We start from the raw sequence: 22,564 nt of genomic DNA, 5'->3' as shown, positions 1-22,564 counted from the left end.
TGATTTTTGCATCTGGGATTATAAAATGTCCCCAAGGGGTCTATAGAATTAGAAAATCAAGAGTTTCTTTAATAATGTAAAAATAAAAATAAAAAAATCTAGGTGGCTTCCTGAATGTACAACAACAACAACAACAACAACAATAATAATAATTTCGAGGTGGCTTCCTGAATGTATGATCAACTGTTGACACTTAGATTAACAGAAAAAGGTGGAGATAGGATTGTCAAGGGTAGAGCTTTAAATAATCTCAAGTTGCTTGGGATCTGTCTCATTTAGACTTTTTCGAGTAGACTTGAGAGATAAACAAGTATTAGATGATGAAGAGCATAGGGATTGCTAGAAAGCCGAAGTTAGTGGTATGTGAACACTTGCTCCAACAATCTTTTCTTTTTATTTCTTCAAGTCATAATTTAACTTCGCTGACCTCGTGGTTTGGATCCATCTCCACAATTCTCTTCCTCGAGGAAAAGTTCTTTTATCACAATGATGGCAATGGCTGAGGTTCTGGAACCAAATTATGCTTCAAAATACGCTTTTGGATGTTGGAAATAGATTTTGATGGACCTATTAATTGGTCATGGAGAATCTTTTGATAATAGTTCAGTCATATTGACCAAATAGATTGTGAGGAAAAGAGTTTAAGCGAAAAGCAGAGAAAAATGAAGTTAGCATGTAACGTAAGATGCCCTTTCTAACACATCTTGACATCCTGTATTCTAATTTGCACGAGATAGATGACAGTGAAGTGGTACAAGACAGTCGAATGTTCAAAATGCAAGGAAATGAGTGAAAAAGAAAAGTTAGACAACTTAGAGTGGGCAGGTAATTTTCACACTGTTAAGCTCCAGGTCAGCTGCAAAATCCAGAATATAGGTTCTTTCCATCCAGTAGTCATGTTTTCCAGTTATCTTACTCTTGATGGTGAGCCTCTCTTAATTCATTTTCTTGATTTAGGTGTTGTACTACCTGATATAGGCTATATCAACATTTTCGATTATGTTGATTATAGTGACCCCAGAGGTGTCCTCTTCATGTTTTAGTCCCTGAAGTGCCTTACATAAGGTTTTGCAACTTCTTTAATTCCAGTTTTTTTAATATTGAATTATATTCTGTGGCTTTGCCCGGTTGCTTTTTAGGTAGCACAATCTTGGTGGCCATTTTGGTTATAATTGCGTTTTCAATCTTTCTGTTATATTTGATAACATACTATGGTTGATTGTTCCCATTTTTATTACAACGGGATAAAGGAATGTCCTGCTTACGCTACTTGTTGGTTGTTCCCTAAGCGCTATTCTGTATTTGTCATTTCTAATTGATTTAACTGATTAAGGAGAAAATGTTAGCTGAATTGTCTTTGCTTGTAATCATTAGTAATTTTTGAATGCATACTACTTTTGAAGTGACTAGGGAAAATTAACAAAATTTTAAAATGGTCATTTTCAGTTTCGCAATTCCTTGAAAAATTGAGATTTAATCTGGGGCAACAGCGAGTAATAACTCGGCATGCTTCTAGTATTAATTTTCTTTTACAAAAAAGCACATTGTGCAGGGAAACAGTTACATTTATGTCACAAAACACCATAATCAACTGACTAAATGATGGATGGTCCAAGGGTTTCCCTTTCCTGACACGTGAGTTTGGGTGAGGGTTCTTCCAGGGGATCAATAAGTGTAAATGAAAAATTGGATCTTAATTTTCTTTTTTATGTCACATTCTCTTCATGGTAAGAAATTAAAAACAAAATTATATTCAATTGATAGGTTTTTGATGGGGAAAAGGGCAATGACTACCGCCGACAGTTGTTACCTTCATATAAAGCAAATAGGAGGAAATTATCCCAGCAAGTTCCTGCATCACAGAGGTTTCCAAGGAGTAGTTTTGGAAGATCACATAAACTTACTCTCTATGTTCTACAGAAGTGCAATGTACCCGTAAGTGAAGCTTCTTATTTATCCACTATGTTACCTTTTTAACAGAAAAATAGTTCATTATCGACATTTTAAGTTGATATAAAGCTTTCTTTTGCCATCATATGTCGTTGCTACCTAATTGGACGTGGAAGACAGCAATTTGTGCCATCAACATGAAGATCTTCAGGCCAGAAATTCTGTTAAAAGAAGTAACGGATGTAAACTTTGTCACCAAATTAAACTAAAAGCAAACTTCAAGAACTACTTTGGAATAAAATAAAGTTCGATGTATAATGTGAAACTTTTATAGGTTGATTGACTAAAAAGGTGTTTTTTTTCGGTCACAAATATTCATCCTTTTGAACATGCTTTGATGTTGAAAGGAAAAGGATCAATGATTTAGGCCATTTTTGAGAATTTTAATTCAATTAACTCAACATGCAGGTTGTTAAAATTGAAGGTCATGAAGCAGATGATGTAGTAGCAACGCTCGTTGAACAAGTTCTACAAAGAGGATATCGAGTTGTCATTGCCTCTCCAGACAAAGATTTTAAGCAGCTAATATCGCAAGATGTTCAGATTGTTATGCCTGTGCCTGAATTGGATAGATGGTCTTTTTACACCCTGAAGCACTACATTGCTCAATACAGTTGTGATCCACAGTCTGATTTAAGTTTACGTACGTATCTGATTTTTCCTCTGGAAGATTTTATACTACTGGGAATTACGTAACTGGGACTTTCCAAAGTGCCTATGGATAAAATAGTCGATAGGTTTAATATTTCAAGATAACCATGAACTACGACCAACAACATTATCATTCTATTCCCAGGAGTAGCTAGAGATGTATGGTTAAATACCTCCAGTGGTCACTACTTTTAGTGAAATCTCATTTTATTTCAAGTTGATTGCTGAACCTAAATTGTGTCAGGATTTGACCACACCAGCATGTATGTTTGTCTAGTTATTTGTTGAGTAAACTGTCATGTCAGCTTTTCCTTTAGAAACTAATGTGAATGACCAAGTTTTAACAAATGCTTAAGTTCATGACCATCTTGAAACAAAGTTGCAATGGCCAACTTAGAAGAAAATGAAGTTTAGTGACGAACATGAAATTTCTGTAGAAATGAGTAACCTGCCAGTGTTTTAACCTGATAATCATCTCCTTTTGTTCATTTCTCCTGATTAGTGGTCTTATGTATAGGTTGCATTTTGGGTGACGAAGTGGACGGTGTTCCTGGCATTCAGCATTTTGTTCCTGGTTTTGGTCGGAAGACAGCTCTAAAGCTCTTGAAAAAGCATGGTTCCCTGGACAATTTACTTTGTGCAGCTGCAGTAAGAACTGTGGGCAGACAATATGCACAAGAGGCTCTTACAAATTATGCTAACTTTCTGCGAAGAAATTATGAAGTTCTTTCTTTAAAGAAGTATGTTTGGTCAAAATGTTCTCCATTGGTGATACTCCGTTTTAATTACCATAATCTTTTCAGTCCTTATTCTCTGATTTTTTGAGTAGTATTTCTTAAGTTCTTGATACCACTGATTTGCATATTACAGGGACATTGATGTGCATGTTGAAGAGCAGTGGTTGTCTCGGAGGGATACACGCAATGATTCAGTTATTTTAGGCAACTTTGTGAATCTGCTGAGGGAAAAGCAGAACCTCTGTTGGCAGAATAGATCTCATTCGATGCATTAAGCTCCTATTAAGTTCTTTTGAAGATACACAAGGTAAAGTTGGTATGTTAATATGGCTCTAAAGTAGTGGTGTCAATTGGGCTGAGCCAATTGCAAAGAGGCAGAGAACGGCCTGCTAGTCTGGGTTGACCTGGGTTTTTTGTTTCTTTGGGCAGCCACATTTCTCTATGACCCGTCTATGTCTGTAGGCCCATCCCTAGGAGGTCCGGTTGAGAAGGGCCTGACTGGTCAAATGTACTATTGTTTTGATTTTATATTTTCGATAGTGTGGGCTGGCCGGCATGGGACTATGGACCATAGGGCCAAGCCCATAACTGAATGAGGGCAGTCCCACGTTGGCTTTTCATGCCTAGCCCACGTGACACCACTATAAAGTCTAAAGTAGTATTTATCTCTAAATTAGTAATGCTCTTGACACTAGCATGAGTTGTTTGATTTGGGTGGGAAACAAGCCAAATACAATGTTCCTAAGAGTCAGAAACTGGTTAGTTCCAGGTCGACTATTTAACAATTCGGGTGAATTCGTCTTGAAGTCAAACTTCTATTATCTATAATACTTCTCGTTCCTTGACTGACTTGAAGCCCCGATTGGCCAATATGCTGTAGACCATTATGATTTTATGTATGCACACCGGTACCAAGTACCAGAGTCGTGTTTGATCAAGAATGCCGGATGTTGGAGTTATTGCGCAGTGATGAAATAGGAGACATGCGTATCCAGTGTAGGTAAACAACTGAACGTCCTCTCTCTTGTTATGTGTACGTGAGTGCACAGGCGGCCTGGCTCATGGTTATTGCCTTTGTGCATGTGGGGATGTGTGGTAATGCAGCAACTGAAGTTTGTAAGGTTTTTTAAATTTTTTTTGGTGAAATTAAAAAAAAAAAAAAAAAATATATATATATATATATATATATATATATTGTAATGGTTAAATGGATGAAAATTAAAATATTGAGATAAGATTTTTTTTTTTTTTAAAATTTTAAAAGCTAAAAAACTAACTTGCTATGCATATCATAAGCAGCATAAATAGTTTAATGAGAGCTCGATTTTCCCTTTAAGAATATCATAATAGCACAATTAAAAGTTTATTCTTTATTGATGCACAAAAACTATCAGGAGGATTACGTGGACCCAAAACTCACTATATCAGAAATTAATTCAAGGGAGAAAAAAAAAAAAGCAGAGCAACTGTTTGAATTTCATGGTATCCCAATTTTCAATGAAATAATTAATGAGTTAAGGAGACAAATGGACCCCATAACCACAGATGGAGACTTCCTGGAAACATAGTGAAAATGTATACGTTATTGCGCCGGATTGATCCATAAACCCAATAAATAAAAAAGAAAAATTAAATAAATATATTTGACAAAGAGAAGTGGAAGAGATGCTTATGCAGGATTGAATTCAACAGTACACAACTTGCCTATTTTCCATTCCCCAGCTGTTTAGATGCCATTAGTCTCTACTCACAACACAAAAACAGCATCTGGGCTATCTTTAATCCGGTTAGTATACATCTATTATCTATTTTCTTGGATCAGAATTTATATTTTTCTTCTACGTTTTTTCTTGAAGATTCTTAAGTTATTTCTTAACTTTTCAATTTTGAGTTCTGATTTATTTCACTTCTTGATATGCTTAAATCCTGTGGTTATTTTGTTCTAAGAAGAAACCAAGTCTAGTAATCTTGATATGAATCTCAGACTTTGATTTAAACATTTGTGTAGAACAAAAGAAAGAAGAAAAAAGACTAATTTTTTATTGGGATTCTGGGAGCAGTGGACTGATTTTTAGATTTGTTCTCAGTTCAAATTGAAGAGAGATGTTTTTATGTTCCTTTTTTGGGTGTTTATGATTTGATTTGCGAAGCAGAGGCTGCTGATAGATGGTGTGGAGTCTAATTATACTGAATAGTATTAGCCTCGACTGCATATCAATTTAATATTCTTACATAAATAAAGAATTTTTTCTTAAGGGTTTTTATATATATGAGATGCTGCTGTAATCTTTTTTCTTGTTCATGGTGAAAACTTGCATCCAGCGAGTGGTCATGGGACTATAAATCTGCTGTTTGTTTGTATGTTCTGATTTTTCCTTTTTTGCTCAATATAACTCAAATAGTCTGAATAAGGAAAGCAAGGGAGAATAAGATATGTTGAAGGCTTATACGTAAATTGAAAATTTGAGTTTAGTACTCTTTTATATTAATACTAAAACATGAATGAATCTTTACTTAATTATTTGGAAAACTGAGTATTTCCTTTTAAGCTTCTAGGTCATGTGTGGTAGGGGATTAAGAATTAAAACCAAGAAATAAAGCTATTATATCTTCTAATGTAGTGTGTGCCAAATATGCACTTGGTGTCATCTTACACAATATGCTTATTTTCATAGTTTAACTCTTTACTTTGCATGAGAATTGGCTAAAACTTTTTAATGCTTCCCCTTTGATGCAGTTGTAACAGCATTGATTGATACTCAAGAAACATTTTTTTATGGATCCAGAAGATAAGATATGCGAGGATACATGGATAAAGTCTTCCTCGAGCCATGAATCTTGTGAACCGCCAAACAATCAACATTTAACCAGTTTTGACTCATTGCAACAGAAGATGGATGGTTCGTCATCATTTCTTGATTATGGAACGACATTTGATGAACAATTCCCCAGTTTCAATCAGCCTTCCGTTGCCCACAAGATCAATGACAAATATCCAGTCTTGGGCAAACATGACAATCAGATGAGTGAGGCTCAACCGTTGAACAAAGTTGAAGATTGGGATCCAAGAGCAACGCTAAACAATCTTTCTTTCTTGGAGAAAAAGATACATCAGCTTCGGGATATGGTGCACTGGATTGTTGGACAAAGAGAACAAGTTATGGATCAACGTGATCAACTTTTGGTTCATCAGCAGCAGCTTATCACCACTAATCTCACTTCGATTATAGTTCAAATGATTTCTACGGCTGGCAGTCTTCTTCCATCTGTCAAGCATACTGTTTCCTCTTCGAGTGCTATCAATTCGCTTGGGCATTTTGGTGGGGTACAGAACTCTTCTGGAATTTTTCCGAATATTGGAATCCCGAATGTTAACAATGTAAACAAAGTGGATACGTCGAACCAAACTGATCTAACCGGATTTTGTGGGGCTGAGCAGAACTGTTCTGTTGAAGATCATGAGTTAAAAAGTGATGATGATGCTGATGAAGGTGAGAACCTACCTCCAGGTTCTTATGAAATTTTGCAACTCGAGAAGGAGGAAATCCTTGCTCCTCACACCCATTTTTGCACGATATGTGGAAAAGGATTCAAGAGAGATGCCAATTTAAGGATGCATATGAGAGGTCATGGAGACAAGTACAAAACTCCAGCCGCTCTTGCAAAACCCAGCAAAGAATCGACCTCTGAATCAATGCTCATCAAAAGGTATTCTTGCCCTTATGTTGGCTGCAAACGCAACAAGGATCACAAAAAATTTCAGCCCCTGAAGACTATCTTATGCGTAAAAAACCATTACAAGAGAACTCATTGTGACAAAACGTACACTTGCAGTCGATGCAATGCAAAGAAATTTTCAGTCCTTGCAGATCTCAAAACACATGAGAAACATTGTGGTCGAGATAAATGGCTTTGCTCATGCGGGACAACGTTCTCTAGGAAAGATAAACTTTTTGGTCATATCAGTCTCTTCCAAGGTCATACTCCTGCTATTCCTGTAGATGGACCATCTGATGCTGGACAAAGTAGCGAAGCACCGAAAGTTGGGCAAATGGATTTCAACTTTAAGTCGAGTGCACCAAGTGGAAGTGCATTTCAAAATGCTATGGATGTAAAATTTTCTGGAGATGATGCTACAAGTATTTCACCATTAAATTTTGACACTAGTGTCAGTGGATTCAATGAATTCCCTCGACCACCATTTGAAGACGTGGGAAGTTCATTTTCCTTTCTACTTTCTGACGCATATGGTTACCCTCCAAAGAATGGAAGATATTCGAACTCAAATGATGTAGAATAGGATCAATCTTTAGATTGAATATTTCACTGGGGTTGTAAAACATATCGAAATCCATGTACCTGCAGTTGTTTTAACAAAATAAAAATTGTTTTATTTAATTTCTTGATATCACGTATGTTACATCTTTGTGCTTTGTTTACTATCTCTTCTACTTATGGAAATGCAGTGTTTAATCGAGTTTTGGGAGTGGTTAGAAGTTTCTGTTTGTGCAAATTTCTGTCACAGTGTGAATAAAAAATGTTCAGATAAACGAAATAATAGCCGGAGAAAACAAAAGCCGAAGTAATTTCCATAGAAGTCCTTAAGGCTCGAAGAGTCTGCCCTCGCGAGGCTGCTGGCATCGCTGAATTCTCTTCCAATGTTTTTAACTCTATTGAATCGATACAAACAGAAAGCTGGGGGAAATTTTTAATTGACAGAGAAGCATTTTCGAATGAAATGAGAAACTGAGATTCTGATATTCTACATGACAGCAATCCTCCCGATACGCCCATAATTAACTTCTATAAATCGGAGATCAAAAGAAGAATTTATAGCTAAATTGTTCAGCTGACTGAACTAATCTTCCTGAAATTGGAATTGTGCAATAGTACGAGTTTCAATCCCTTCACACCTTCTCCAGATTTCGACAGCTTCTTCAGAGGGCCAGGATAATATTTATCCTTGAGAACAGCATCGTCAGCAAAAGTCCAAGTAGGTCCTCTCGGAGCGCTGTCCATGTACAAAAACCTGTCAGAGAATGGATTCACTAAACTATCGCGGAATTCTTCTGCTGTTTCACAAAGTACACCCTGTAACAAACAATAAAGCAAAGCCAATAATTTTATTCCAAATAAATAAAAGCAATGGGAGCCAGGAGAAAGAACTATGTGGGTTGTCTTATCTTACTTCTGACATGGCCTTGATCTTGAGAGTAACATCATCACTAAGAAGGACAAGTTGTCCATCATTCCTAATTCGTTTGAAGAAAAGAGCGCATTCAAGGATATGATCTTCTGTGGTGGGTGTAACAATATCCTGTATGCTACATGGAGAAAATGGAGATGAGCCAATAGAGAATATGCCCTTCTCCTCACAATACCAAGATAAAGGAGAAGAAGGTGGGGTTGGTGCAACTGGTCTTTGTTCTTCAGCCAAGCTCTGCACATGAATCCACCCTTCTGCATTGTTCATACACTCTTCGATCCATTGCAGTGCTGCAGAAACCTCTGTTGTCCGTCTAAAGAAATTGCCTCGTCTCAACATGCAATCCAGTTCTCTTATGACTAATAAAATAATTAAAAATGAATATTCAAACTTCATAACAATGTAAAGCAATATGTATGTGACAGTAAACTAATGAAGTAAATTACCAATTCTAGGAACTATCAAACTAGTCCCCTTGAGACCTTTCAAAAGATGCAATTCCTTCCTTGACTTTTTGTTTAGCAAACACGCAACGTCCACCACCATGGTCCACCTATTGTATTCCTCCTTAATGGTCTTGCTCTGAAAACTCATGTAAAATAAGTATCACATCCATAAATATCATCTAAAGAAATAATGAAATCTTGAATATAATTACTGAAAGAAGAAGATGAAAACATATATTTTTCTTCCTAGCCACATTTTCTGCACTTAGAGAACATATGGACATTTTTCCACACGACGAACGTCAGTTTACACCTAGAAACTATGTAACATAGCTCCTGTTATTAGATAAAAGCAAACATGCATTTGCAAAAATATGAATCCTTGACGTAAACAAAGAGAAAATAAGAACTCTATCAAACTTACCTCAAAAGGGTGAATGACCTCTTCATGTCGAAAAGAGTTGATAGATTTGCTGCTTTTCATAGTGCCATCGAGGTCCGAAGCTTTTGACTTAGTCTTACTGTTACTGGTAGAGTTCACAAGCAGAGATTGCAAAGGCTTTCTATCTGCTGTAGCTTTCAATAACTTTTTCTCCAACACATTATGACTTTTTGATGCAGGATTTACTAATTTCGATTTTTGAAGAACTTTCAGAGTCTGATTTTCTTTATCCAAAGAGGCAGGCATTTCGTCCTCTCGATACATGTTACAGTCAACAACGGTCTTCAACGGCAATGATCTGTATGACTTCGGATTCTCAACTGCTTTCAACTTCCCCATCTTCTTCGTGTACATCAGTTGAAGAGTATTTGGAGTCATATTCTCTTTGTCTGGAGTGAAAATTACTTCGTCATCCTCATCAGCACAATAAAACATAGTCTGTGAAGTTGAGTCATTCCTTGAATTCTCTTGGTACTCAACTTTTTTCAACTTACCCATCTTGTTCATGTACCTGAGTCGAATAGTATTTGGAGTCATATTCTCTTTGTCTGGAGTGAAATTTTCTTCTTCATCTTCATCAACACAAGAAAACAGAGTCTGAGAAGTCAACTCACTCCTTGAATTCTCTTGACCTTTGTTCTCCAATGACTGAAGTACAAGAGAATTGGAAGAGCAGTTCTCCTTGTCTGGAGTGAAGATTTGTTTTTTATCACAATCACCTCTTATAAAAGGATCTTCGGAAACTGATTCAGTTTGAGAATATCCGTGAATTGGTGATTTAACTTCGGGATTGTCTGGAGTGAAAATTTCTTCATTATCCTGATTTACACCAGAAAATAGAGTCCTCGAGTTCACCTGAGCCATGTTCTCCAAGGACTGAAGTACAAGAAAATTGGAAGAGCAATTCTCCTTTTCTGGAGCAAAGATTTGCTTTTCATCTCTGTCACCACTAGAAAAAGCACCGAGGGGAACTGTTTCAGATTCGGAATATTCACGAGTAGGTGATTTAACTTCAGCATTGTCTTGAGTGAAAATTGCTTCCTCATTCAGAGCTACACAGGAAGACGAAGTGCTTGAAATGAATTCACTCCTCAAGTTCTCCTGACCTATGTTCTCAAGGGACTGAAGTAGAGGAGAACAATTCTCCTTGGTAGTAAAGATTTGTTCTTTATCAACGTCATCACTAGCAAAATGACCTTCAGAAACTAATTCAGTTTGGAAATATTCACAAATTGGTGATTTAACGTCAGTATCGGCGGGAGTGAAAATTGCTTCTTCATCCCGATCTGCACAAGGAAAAAGAGTCCTTGAAATGAATTCACTTCTCGAATTCTCCTGACCTATGTTCTCCAGGGACTGAAGTAGAGGAGAATTAGAAGAGTGATTCTCCTTGACTGGAGTAAAGATTTGCTTTTTAATAATGTCGGGACTGGCAAAAGGTTCATGGGAAACTGATTCAATTTGGGAATTTCCATGGATTGGTGATTTAACAGAGGAACTAATTGTAATCCTTCCACATTTTCCTCGACTCCTGCTGATTTGAATCTGAACGCTGGCTGGTTTGCCCCTTCTGGACCAAATGCTCAAACTAGATGTTTTCTCCAATTTCACTTCAGAAATAACTGAATTTTTCCTTTGAGGTACTGTTTGAGACACTTCCGAGGCTAAAGGCACAGCATCTACTGTGCTGTTTTCTTCATGGTCTATTTCAAATGAGTTCTTATTCTCAACTTCCTGTTTGTCAGAGAATGAATATTTCATATCTTCAGGCATCGGAGGCGCTGATGGACTCATTTTCTGGACAGATGAAATCATGTTCTCGTTTGCAAATAGCAGTTGTAAACCTTCCAAATCATCAACCGGTCTCTGAATTCGATCTTTTTCTCCATTCGAATTGTTCTCATCCTAGAACATAAAATTATAGAAAATGAAAAAGAAAATTAAACATATATCACTATTAGTATAATAATATTCTTGCATATTGATTTCTTAATATTTACGTGATAATATTCTCCTCCTGTTTCTTCTACCGCATCTGATGTATCAAATGGAGGCACAAATGTGTTGTCTAAATCATAAGCACGTGTGATTGGAAGCCAATGTAACCGGTACAACCTTCTTGATCCCCCAAGCTGCATTGTATCGCCTTCTTTCAACTCTACCATAACCCCGGGTTCAATTTTCTTTCCAGAAATCCAAGTCCCGTGTACTGGAACAGAAACCCCATAACTCAGTATTCAAGAAAACCTCATCAAATTTCAATCTCCAGTCATAAAATAACAAACTCATAAATCACATCATCATAGTCATTGCCATGCATCCAACTCAGAGCACTGAGACTCGAAATTTGGTATTTTGAGTAAGAATCAATATTCCAAAAAAAAAAAAGAATCATACATCCCCAGAGAGAGATCGATTATCAGATGATAAAAATCTGTGGATAACTATTTAAACTAAGAAATATATCCATGTACACTTGTAATTCCTACCCATTAAGAAAACTGCATGACCGCAGGCTAAATTCTATTAATTTCATTGAGAACTACAAAAAATGAAAACCAAGAATGATAAAGATTGAAGGGAGGAGGAACCCAAATCAAAATAATATCATCTACTTGTTCTGTTACACGCGCAAGGGAGGAGGAATCAAAAGCGCACAATCCAACTTCCAATGCCAAAGAAATACCTAATAAAAATTTCAAAACATGTATAAACACATACAAGGAAGAGAAGAGAAATTATACCAGAATTCAAGTCAATGACAGAGAGGTAGTGCGAGGAAGGGTTGGAATGGACGCGGAGGTGGAATCTGCTGATACTAGGATGTTCCAATGTGATATTGCAATCGGGATGGCGTCCAACGAACAACGTTTCTTCCTTCGTTGATTCTTTTCCATACTTGGATCGGTTGAATTCCACTGGAGAAGAAGAAGGGATTGAAGGTGGGTTGTCCAGGAGATAGATATTCTTGAGAATAGAATTGTTCTTTAGCACTGTGAAAACTGGAATTTCCGATTTCATTTCTGATTGTTCTTGCTTGTCCGCCATCGCAGAGAGAGACTGCGTGTGAGTTTTTCTTGTTTCTTGAAGTAAAGTGGGACAGACTTTGGGGATTTTGAATGAATCTTGTAAAAGGTGACCGTTTAAAATGGGTGTAGTACTTCTGTGATGTGAAACGGCTACTTTCAATTTAAACCAAGAAGTTAATGAATAGTATTTCTTTGGTACTCTTTTTCTTTCTATTTTGCTGGCATTTTTTTTACCTCTCTTTGTTTTAAAATCCCAAGATCTTTCATATCATAACTCAAAAGAAAGCAACCTATTATTTCTTGAGAAATTTTAAAAATGTAAAATAAATCGAGTCAAATAACCTATGAACCCAACACGGCTTGTGAACAAAAATGTGAGGCTCGGCATGAGTCAACAAGCTCGAGAAATTGATATATAAATAATCAATTATAAATAAATGTTTGTCTTCAAGTACACGATGATTAAAATTAATTCTCTCTGAATATCATTGTAAATTGAACAACTCTAATACAAGTGTCACACCCAAGACAGTTATACTGTAGTATCATCCATGAATTCTTGGTCTCTATAGTATGTCACCACTTTAGAAGAAGGCACATCAAGTTACATTTCTATCTTATACATTGTTTTGACTTGTTACCTTATTTAAATAAATTTGTTAGATTTTTGCTCTATTTTGTCTGAACATTTTCTCCCATAGAACTAGATGGAAGAGTTAAATAACAGAGTATCACAAACCGTTATTTAGCGCACGAATATCGATTTGAATGGAATAAATTGAATTTTTTTTCACTTGGTACCTATACTCCTATAAATCAATCAATTTGACATTTAGATTCTATCTAATGAAAATCAAATGATGACCAACAGATATAGATCTTGAATATAATAAAAAATATAAATAATCAAACAATTTCTATCCTGCAAGAGCACAAGAGACAAGAAGTCCAAACTTCCATAATTTTCAACAATAAACCCGAGGCATCTTGCTATAGGAGGAACAAAACTGTTCAATCCTCTTTGCCACGAGCTACTCTTGTTCGATGTCTGAGTTCAGCCCTTTTCCATCTAACAATCAGATAACAAAGTGAAAATAAGGTGTTCACCTGCAAATAGAAAGTAAAGCATGAATTGCTCAGGTGAGAAACCATCAGTAGAAGAATAATAAGTACGCAATACGATACACTAATTCTTGCTATTGAAACATTTTTAACTTCTTTTTCTTCCTCAGTACTTTTCAAAATTATACAATCTTCTAAGTCAAACTTGCCACTAGGTTACTGAAGACTCACCAGGATTATGATTGCAATCACCAACAATGGCCCGGACCAGAGTACAGAGAGAAAAAGTCCACGTGGGTCGAAATAATTTTGCCCTGCAAAGCTTTTCCAGTTTCCAGCCAAGAAATTATTAAGCCTCTCAGCAAGATAAACTCCTCCCACTGCATAATGAGGCTACTGAATTAAGTAAACTGCATTCGGAAATGTATCCATATAAACTGCATTTGAGGTTAATAAGGAAAAACAAACTCTACATAAATGTTGTTTGCCTCCCTACTCAGGCTCTAGTAGCTCATAATTACATAATTGTTGTTTGCTCGAGTGAGATGTGATTAATAGCATGTTTGGCAAATAAGCCCATACTTATAAGCCATGGGACGGACCAGAAAAAGACAACAGATTCTATATTAAAATTAGATAATCTCCCAATAGCAACAGTGATTATTTCATATTAAAATTGAATATTATGCCTTGGCAACAGCAGCTATCATTTTCTTCAACACCGTATCTTTAAAAGCCATGGGTACATTAAACATTTGAGCCTGTTTTTTAATGAAACTACTGCCTTGTCTCTTCATTCTAATTACTGGGCTCCCTTGCATCAGGGTCTTCTTATAGAATGCTAGATTTACGGACAATTGTAGCCAAACTTTTTAGCAATACAGATAACAGTGACTCCCTCAAAGACATCTAGGGGGTGTTTGATAGGCATTTTTGTGTAAAAATGCATTTTAGAATAGTAAATTGATGTGAAATATGTGGTTAAGAAATAAGGAAATTTTTTTGATTTACGTGAACTATTATTTTAATAAAGAATATGTGGTTAATAAGAAAAGAGAGAAAAATGCATTTTGAAAAAAATGACTACCAAACCGGGCCCTAATCTTAACGAACAAAGTCCATGTATGACTTAGCATACAAATAATGGAAACAAATATTTGGTGAATGCATATTTTCTAGCACAACTTTATCAACAGTTAAGCATGCACAACCCCCCCCCCCCCCCCTTTTTAAGATAAAAAGAAGAATGCAGAAAACGAGTTACAGCAAGATAAACATACGTGCAAGAAGGAACAAGCACATTTGAAAGTTGATGTTCTTCCTAGACAACAGAGTTAGTAGCAGCAAAGCCACATGGAAGGAAAGAAGACATATCAACCAAGGTTCCTGCAGACAAGAAGTTTAAAGATCAGAGAAACGAGCTTAAGGGTTCACATAAATAAGGATAAAGTATCATTCTAAACAGATATAACACCAGAAAAATGACAGAATAAAAACACACAACGAAGACTGATAGGTGAGATGAGTAAATAACTTATGGTCGACATATAGAATTGACAAAATCTATATGGAAGTTCCAATCACCATAAAAGAAGAAACAAATTCTTTTGGATTTTCCTCTAATGTCTTCCAAACGTCGCCATAAGTCAAATTGATACCAAGATTCAACTTAAGTCTTACTTAAGGGAAAAGTCATGGGTTTGAATCCTAGAGAATGCGATAGAAAACCATGACAGGTAAGATAGGCTCAGGCTCTCTCGAAAGTGGACAGTACATACGATATAACGGTTTGGACACAAAGGCTAGGTCATTACAAAATCAATATCAGCTGCCACTTTATTTCATTTCAACAGCCTCCCCTACTAAAGCAGCATGTAAACTGATTTCCACTAGTGTCATCCTATCTCATAGCAAGAAGGAAAACAAAGAAAAGAAAGAGAGATGTAGAGAAGAAGATAAAGCAAAGAAGTGAACATGAAAGTTATACAGAAAACAGAAGAAAAGCTGAAGTGGTAGAAAAGAACGGAAGAGATTCCTGTGAACAGGTTCTAGAAAGAGAATTCCAGCAATCATCAGCTCTACTATAACAGCAGGGAACAATTATTTTCCAACAGAAAAGACCAAAGGCATTCCTTTCTAATAAACAATTGACAGCAGAACTCAACAAAAATACCACTACATTTAGGCTATCTTCGGTTATTTTTTCGACATGATTTGATGATTGGAGTGCTCAGAAAGATATAAAATCATTTTTTTCCAGCATTAGAAATCAAATATTTACATTTGGAAATGCATAAAAAAAGGCTTTTAAGCAATCTGTGCTCAAATGTCCTCTTTATATGCATAAGCAGGTGGAGCTTAGTTTAGAAACTAAATGTGCATGTAAGAACTCAGGAAAAGAAGTTAAAGTAATACTACTACTTTCTGTAACTGCATATGAGCACTTACATGCTTTGTTTGGGCTGATAACCTATGTCTAACACTCTTTTAAGTACTCATAACTAAAAAGCACTGTAATGAGTAATTTATTAGTAGTATACGGCCTGATGAGCTCCAATCTCAAACAATCTCTTAATCATAATCAGTTTTGGGACAATCCTTTCTGAGTTCTCAGAAAACTAGAAAATGGATTTAAAAGGCAAGAACCAATCATGATCGTGAAACCCTTAAAACATTAATAAATTTATTTCTCACTTAATCAGTAATCAAGATTCCAGAAACTTTATAACTAAAGGACTCCCCCATCTTTAAGTTTGAGCAGCGTATCTCTTAAATTCCTATAGGTAATAGCATGTCTTAACTGCCAAAAATGAAAACTACAGAAATTGTTTCCATACACCCATATTCCACGACCATACAGGTCTATTACATGATATGCACCAAAACTAAAGCAGGCCACCCTTAGAGAGAAATAATGAATATTAAAGATCTTGGGCAAAACCAAAGAAGGGTTTCCTGCACTTTCATCAAAAATATTTCTATATCCCGATAGACCCAATGCCAAATAGTATGTCCTAGCTACACCTTCACAAGTCCAAGTCACCAAATTCGTTACTCAAACCTCCACTTTAGATCAAGAAAAGGGCTAGAAGAATCAAAAACTGCTAATTCATACAGAGCCCTCAACTAGAAACCACACATGTATGCATGAATGGAAAGCAACCGATCAGGATCATTCTAATACAATTGTATCAACACGATACCAAGGTAGACTCAAGAAAATACCTCTTTATCAAAGATAAACGAACACTGTGTAACTTTACTGTATTGGAAAAGCTATACTATAACTATCCTATAGACCTCTACTGTTCTGAAATAATCCACTAAACCAAGGACTATTTGTTTAATTCTACAGGTATTAATGAAACAATTTTGTTCTTAAGGACAACGAGAAGCAAATTTATTCTATTATACCCAATAATACAAATATTCATTAGGGGTTGATACTATTTCCTATCTGTTAAAGTGACCTTCATTATTCCTAATTAGAAGGCCCAGCTCGTCAAAAATATCTTTATTTCTTCCCTTGTTTTTCTTTCGAATTTTTCTAATCTATGGATAAAATAAATAAAAATAAAACATCAATATTATAAAGACAAAAAAAAAAAAATAATGTTATCACGTTTCCACATCAAAAGGAAATGTAGTGCTTAGTTCTTTATTAGAATTACTGCCTATTGGTGTTCCAAAAATACCTTTCGAAGTCCTTGGAGAGGAAGATGCATCTTAGGTTAACAAATAGTGTGACTTGTCAGATATTGGGTTATATGGAATTTCATTGCTCTCTCCACAGATCTAGATATCCTCTATTTCACCCAAAAAATATAAATTGAATAATAAAAATTTGGAAAAAAAATTACTGGTTTGCTTGGTTGGACTAAAAAATGAAGTATTCAGGCTCCGTTGAGAAAAAAACTCAATTGTGATAATAATTTGTAGCATAAATTATTCGTTTAGTATTTGTAAAGAGATCCTATTTGTCAAGAGGGAATCTCAAACTAAATATTTGGTGAAAGGTATGAAATGAATTGAAAAAACGAAAGCCATAACAAAAAGAAATCATAATGGGAATATTTGTCCTCTATGTGAAAATCAAAGTCGTGCTTACATTAAGTATAAACCTAAAAAGGTGAAAAGACCAATTCAAGAACAAGAAAATATCATAATGATTTGGATTGAATCTCGATGAAACAAATCGATAAGAAGTTAATTCGATGAGTTTAATGACTTTTTCTATTACAAGGAAAAAAGGAGTTAAAATCCATCTTTGCTGAAAAATTGAACAAAAAGTCATTTTTTCTAGAAGTTAGGAAAAAACTGCTATGAAAAAAGAATAGGAACAAAGAAAGAGGACTTGAATCTACAAGGTCATTTTTTCTTTTTCTTTTTCTTTTTTTCGGTTTGCAATTATTTTTTTAATGGTATATGTTAAAAAGTGCATATACGATTCCCAAGGGATACAATTTTACCCCAATCAACCAGACTTCATCAAGAAAGATTACTTTTATTTGACCAAGAAATGGATAGCAAGATATTAAATTAAACTATTGGTCTTATACTATATCTCAGTAACACAGATGCCACCAAAGATAAGTACTTGTTTACAACTCTTCAGGTGATACATGAAGTAGCTATTTACGATACTATGCGATCTATGCGACCAAATGTCCAAAAAACATGCATGGGATTAGCCGCCCCGCATCAAGAGAATATTTTATCCTGGTTGCAAGAGAAATTACCAAATGTCTAGCGTTCCCTCAAGCTTGACGACAATTTTTTTTTTTTTTTTTTTTGAGAGAAAAAAGAAAACTATGCCTTTGCCATATAAATATTAAGTAATGATATGCAAAGTTTTGTATTATTTTTTTCAAAAGATTAAATTATGAATCAAGAGTAGTACTAGACCAAAGGTATTTTCAATTTCTCTTATCTATCAAGAGTCCTTTTTAGCGTCACAATCTTTTTTATTTTCCTGCCGAAGAACTCTTAACAATATTTATGTTTTTATGAAAAGACAGTGCAAAAGAAAAACAAGATTTTTTCCTTATATAAGAAACTTTAGTTGTTGCTGAATAATTAAAAAAAGAAGAATCAACTTTAAAAAGGAAAGCAACAAAGCCATCATAGTATTTTTTTAACTCCTCTGAAAGGAAGGTTGGCAATTTGATCATTTATCCATTTATTCATCTGGGTGGAAGATCAGGATCAATTTTATATTTTATGGAGTCATAAGCAACGCACAAAAGATTGTTCAATTCTTTCTGTTTTTTTCCTTTTATCCTTTATCTTTCTTTCTTTTTTCTTTGTTTAGTCACACGAGACAGAGAACTGTTATATTATCAAGGTTAGTGATGCACAAATAGGTTCCAATTTTGCATGTCCAATTTTTGCCAGGTCAAGAATCGGGATGTTATGGATGCTAATGTCTAAAGGATCCTAAAGTCCATTCTATCCCTGTGAAAATAATGTACTATCCTTTCAAAGGGCTTGTAAAAGTTTCATCAAGATGCTGTGATAGCTAGGGGAAAAAAATTCTAAAAGCATCTATTGTCCTCTGTCAATCTCTTTATATTGACATGAGTTATATTCTAAATAAAATGCCAACTTCACTGCAGTTGACTCGAAAAAAATATCCTCAACCACTTTTCTGTCATGCACACCAGAACACATCTGCTACCGATTGAACAACGAGAGGATTAACATCAGCAAATCACTTCTTCCTTCTTTTCAAATGGAGGATGTTGTTCCCTATTGTTGAGGAGGAGAATGGAAACACGACTACCCAAGTATTACTGCCTAACCTAATTTTCAACAGTGCATCTCATGGAAAGTAGTTCTAAAAATGAAAATTGCATCCAATGGGTGCTAATTTTCAGTGTGGGGATGATTTAATTAAATCATGGCAGTTCCAATTGGAGCAATTTCTTGGATGGAAAGGATAGCTAACATGCTTTCATATTCAACCATAAGATTTATCTCCTTAGCTTTTGTCAGTATGTACCAACTTGTGCATTCGAGCTTATCCCATGAAAAGCCTAGTAAGTAATCCATGATGTTCTTAGTTCACAGTTAGTTACCATTATTACAAACCATTTTCTTACCTTCATTTACGCTCTAAATAAACAGTTTGCTCGAACATAGAGGAAACCTAGATTGTAAGGCTTGAGTAATGAACTTCAAACCACCATGAGCTTATTTTCAGATAGGTCAAATATTAATTATAGTACGGTGCTACATACTAACTAAATATATAGAGGCAGCATTCCTTTCAACATTAATCTGACATATGTTCTTGTATACTATTACATAATATTTACAAAACATTTGGTACGCCTTTTATTTTTCAACTCTTACTTTAGTAAGATGCTTTTATTTCAAAGAAAAAACTTCGAAACAGGTGGTCGGCCTTAATTTTTCTTTTTTTTTTTTAAATACGATATAAACTCTGAACCTAAAAAAGGAATACCAAATTCATGTGCTCTAACTGTAACATTTTCCAATGATTGGTTGATCGTAACTTCAATTATTTCAAGAAATAAAACAATTTACTTAAAATCCACGAAGCAATAAAGGGCAAAACTAACATACTAGTACACAACGATGCACTATACATTCTGGTAAGGAATCTGCTCAAGTTTGAGCATATTCCAGTCCAGTTATCAAATGGGTTCTCAGTATATTCAATTCTTCTGACAAGCAACACATTAATCAAGAACCACGAAAAACGAAAATTGCAGGAAATAAATTCTATTCACAATCACACGCGTTCTCATATATATTCGTGATTATAGATGCATATATGAATCCATAAGTGTGAGTTTTTATGCATAATACCTTCCAATCAATGGCATGGAAGAAGCCCACTAAATTTTCATAAGCAGGGTTGAGTCCAGAGCGTAGTTCAGCCGTCAATTTTTCCACTAGATCTGCCATTTGATCCATGTGAGCATTCAGAGCAGATTGCAACTCTTCCATTTTTTTCTTATTTATTACTCGATCTCGATATAAATCTTGAATGGCTCAATTGTCTACTTCTTTGGGTTTCTTCCGAGTCTAGAGTGCTCTGGGAGACGCTGCAATGGTCGCTATTCGCACGCTCTGCCTTTTATGCACAGATAAAGTTGGCATTCACGCTCTGCCTTTTATGCACAGATAAAGTTGGCATTCATTTTATTTTCCTAGAGAATCTGGCCAGGGTACGTGCCATTTAGCATTTCTCATTTATTTTTCACACCGATTAATAAATCATGTTTATAACGGTAGAATTCCATTTTTTTAGGAATAAAAATGAAAAAAATAGTTGTTATGGATCCATGCAAGAGATAGAAAGTCTATTAATGACTTGATGTGATGGATAACGATCATATTTTTTATTTTTGTGAGCAAAAAATAAAATCAAACGAGAGCTTAATGTTATTTAAAAAGTAACTTTTGTCAAAAATTTTCCTAGTTTACTCTTACTTATATGTGTACAATTTTAAGATGAAAATTGGTTATAATTAGACAAATTAAATGAGGATATATTAGTAAGTGAAAATTACACCGTCCCAAGTGTTTAAAGATTGTGATGCAAACATTAGGTGTGAAAGTTTTTATGGCACATGTCAGGTTTTTATATAATTATTAAATGTGAAATATTTATTTTTTATCATTTAATAATTAGCTGATGTGTATATTAACTGATGGAGCATTTACTTAATTATCGTAATCCAAATTATATTTTTCTTAACTACCATGTCAATCATCTCCTCTCTCTCTCTCTCTGTGTCTCCACGATTTCACGTAATCTCCAAACCCTCTCTTTGTTCTCCCACGATTTCTCATCGCCTCCAAACATTCGTTCATTCGAATTTATCCACCCAGAGTTCAGATATCACCATTTAGTTATCATACAATCTCACCATTGTCGAATTTAATTTGTACAAGAATCACCGTGTTGAGTACATCCCTTTCGTTATCCTAAAAACGAAATCTAATGGAGAAATTGAATGGTGCAAGAGGGGTTATTAATCTCGAAGACACAACCAGAAGAAGAAGCAAAAGGAGGTCACAAGACAACACAATAGAAACCCCAACTCAATTGTTGTCTGTGACTGAGCGAAAAAGCCAATCAAACAAGGTTGTTTCCTCAATTTTTTTATTTTTTATTTATCGAACAATGAAAAAACATGCTAGATATTTGGGCATTCTGTGAAATGAAGTCGGTTGATGTAAATTCAGTATTGGGCATGACCTAAGGTTTTGGGTGTGAAGATTATGTTTATGGAAATTCGTTCGTGCTTATAATTAGATGTCTAATATGTTGCATGATCTTAGAGGATGATTTGTGACCCAAGCTCAGTGTATGTGACCATGGTAGATGATCTGTGACTTGAGGTCAGTGTATGCGACTTGGAGGTGCTAATCTGTGACCTTATTCATTTCATTGAAAACTAATACACATATCTGTGAACTGTTGTGATGTGATATAAATCAAAATGTTGGTTTTATTACAAGAATTCCAGTTATTGGTTTGTTAGTGACAATGCGGCATGTGTATGAGATTGTATTTGTACTTTTAATTTTGATGTCTTATATGTTGGGTGGTGTCAAAGGTACTAACATGTGACCTGTGATCTGACTCGAATGTATGTGAATTGGAAGTACTGACAGTGAATAGATCTGTGACCTGAGCTGACTGAATATGTGACTCGATTGTTCTAACAATGAAGATCTGTGACCCTATTTATCTTATTGACCCAAGTGTACATGTGTATGCATATGTGACCTGTTAGGCATAGCATGTTATTAATTGAATCTCTTTATGTTGTAACATATTATCTGTGTGTGATTTCTTTTCAGTACAAGTGTTTAACATTGTCTGTAATTTCAATATAGGCCTGGCAATTCATAATACCAGAAGACATGTGGTTTCCTGGGAAAATTACAACCTCAGTCTGTAAAGGTATCTTAAATACCATTCAGACGAGCTTAAGCCGACCACAGAAACGTATATTGATGGGAACTTGTTTTGCTCATTTTCTAGAGTGCGACGAGATCAT

At 35.2% G+C, this 22,564-nt stretch overlaps 4 protein-coding genes across 7 annotated transcripts in view; 2 read left to right on the top strand and 2 right to left on the bottom strand.

Annotated features, from left to right (window-relative positions):
• The window catches only part of LOC111378994 (5'-3' exonuclease), a 6,142-nt gene extending 1,686 nt beyond the window's left edge, over nt 1-4,456 (top strand). The window contains exons 2-6 of one of the 4 annotated variants that reach the window (XM_023002302.1): nt 1,765-1,935; nt 2,359-2,593; nt 3,119-3,341; nt 3,472-3,645; nt 4,219-4,456. In XM_023002302.1, coding sequence (XP_022858070.1) covers nt 1,765-1,935; nt 2,359-2,593; nt 3,119-3,341; nt 3,472-3,613 — 771 coding nt within the window. In that variant the 3' untranslated portion in view covers nt 3,614-3,645; nt 4,219-4,456. Of the gene's footprint in view, nt 1-107; nt 925-1,764; nt 1,936-2,358; nt 2,594-3,118; nt 3,370-3,471; nt 4,033-4,218 lie in introns of those variants that run through there. The other 3 variants (XM_023002303.1, XM_023002301.1, XM_023002304.1) reach the window with 3 other exon arrangements.
• Nucleotides 4,457-4,950: 494 nt separating this feature from the next.
• LOC111378993 (protein SENSITIVE TO PROTON RHIZOTOXICITY 1-like) lies at nt 4,951-7,746 on the top strand. Its single transcript, XM_023002300.1, has 2 exons — nt 4,951-5,124; nt 6,076-7,746. Exon 2 carries the CDS (start codon nt 6,115-6,117, stop codon nt 7,636-7,638), a length of 1,524 nt encoding a protein of 507 aa, XP_022858068.1. The 5' UTR covers nt 4,951-5,124; nt 6,076-6,114; the 3' UTR covers nt 7,639-7,746.
• Nucleotides 7,747-7,905: 159 nt separating this feature from the next.
• LOC111378992 (FHA domain-containing protein PS1-like) lies at nt 7,906-12,563 on the bottom strand. Its single transcript, XM_023002299.1, has 6 exons — nt 12,177-12,563; nt 11,433-11,641; nt 9,415-11,337; nt 8,991-9,126; nt 8,527-8,903; nt 7,906-8,429 (listed from the first exon to the last, which is right to left on the bottom strand). Exons 1-6 carry the CDS (start codon nt 12,478-12,480, stop codon nt 8,184-8,186), a joined length of 3,195 nt encoding a protein of 1,064 aa, XP_022858067.1. The 5' UTR covers nt 12,481-12,563; the 3' UTR covers nt 7,906-8,183.
• Nucleotides 12,564-13,322: 759 nt separating this feature from the next.
• Nucleotides 13,323-20,668, bottom strand: LOC111379000 (transmembrane protein 18-like). The gene is made up of 4 exons (XM_023002310.1): nt 20,358-20,668; nt 14,804-14,909; nt 13,755-13,903; nt 13,323-13,568 (listed from the first exon to the last, which is right to left on the bottom strand). Exons 1-4 carry the CDS (start codon nt 20,496-20,498, stop codon nt 13,473-13,475), a joined length of 492 nt encoding a protein of 163 aa, XP_022858078.1. The 5' UTR covers nt 20,499-20,668; the 3' UTR covers nt 13,323-13,472.
• Nucleotides 20,669-22,564: the final 1,896 nt, after the last annotated feature.

Source organism: Olea europaea, unplaced genomic scaffold (genome assembly GCF_002742605.1).
Source record: "Olea europaea var. sylvestris unplaced genomic scaffold, O_europaea_v1 scaffold1914, whole genome shotgun sequence".
In the NCBI taxonomy this organism is placed as follows: domain Eukaryota; kingdom Viridiplantae; phylum Streptophyta; class Magnoliopsida; order Lamiales; family Oleaceae; genus Olea; species Olea europaea.
Note: the sequence above shows the minus strand (reverse complement) of the source record. Positions and strands in the feature narration are given on the sequence as shown.

Bases quoted from the DNA above. Each gene is read 5' to 3' on its own strand.
- LOC111378993 (XM_023002300.1), top strand. From the start codon at position 6,115: ATGGATCCAGAAGATAAGATATGCGAGGATACATGGATAAAGTCTTCC.
- LOC111378992 (XM_023002299.1), bottom strand. From the start codon at position 12,480: ATGGCGGACAAGCAAGAACAATCAGAAATGAAATCGGAAATTCCAGTT. The intron at 11,338-11,432 runs GTAAATATTAAG...TTTATGTTCTAG, and splicing joins CAGGAGGAGAATATTATCAC to GATGAGAACAATTCGAATGG. The intron at 9,127-9,414 runs GTAAGTTTGATA...ATGAGTTTTCAG, and splicing joins AGGTCATTCACCCTTTTGAG to AGCAAGACCATTAAGGAGGA.
- LOC111379000 (XM_023002310.1), bottom strand. From the start codon at position 20,498: ATGGAAGAGTTGCAATCTGCTCTGAATGCTCACATGGATCAAATGGCA. The intron at 13,904-14,803 runs GTATGTTTATCT...CTCATTATGCAG, and splicing joins GTGCTTGTTCCTTCTTGCAC to TGGGAGGAGTTTATCTTGCT. The intron at 13,569-13,754 runs GTGAGTCTTCAG...TTCTATTTGCAG, and splicing joins TGATTGCAATCATAATCCTG to GTGAACACCTTATTTTCACT.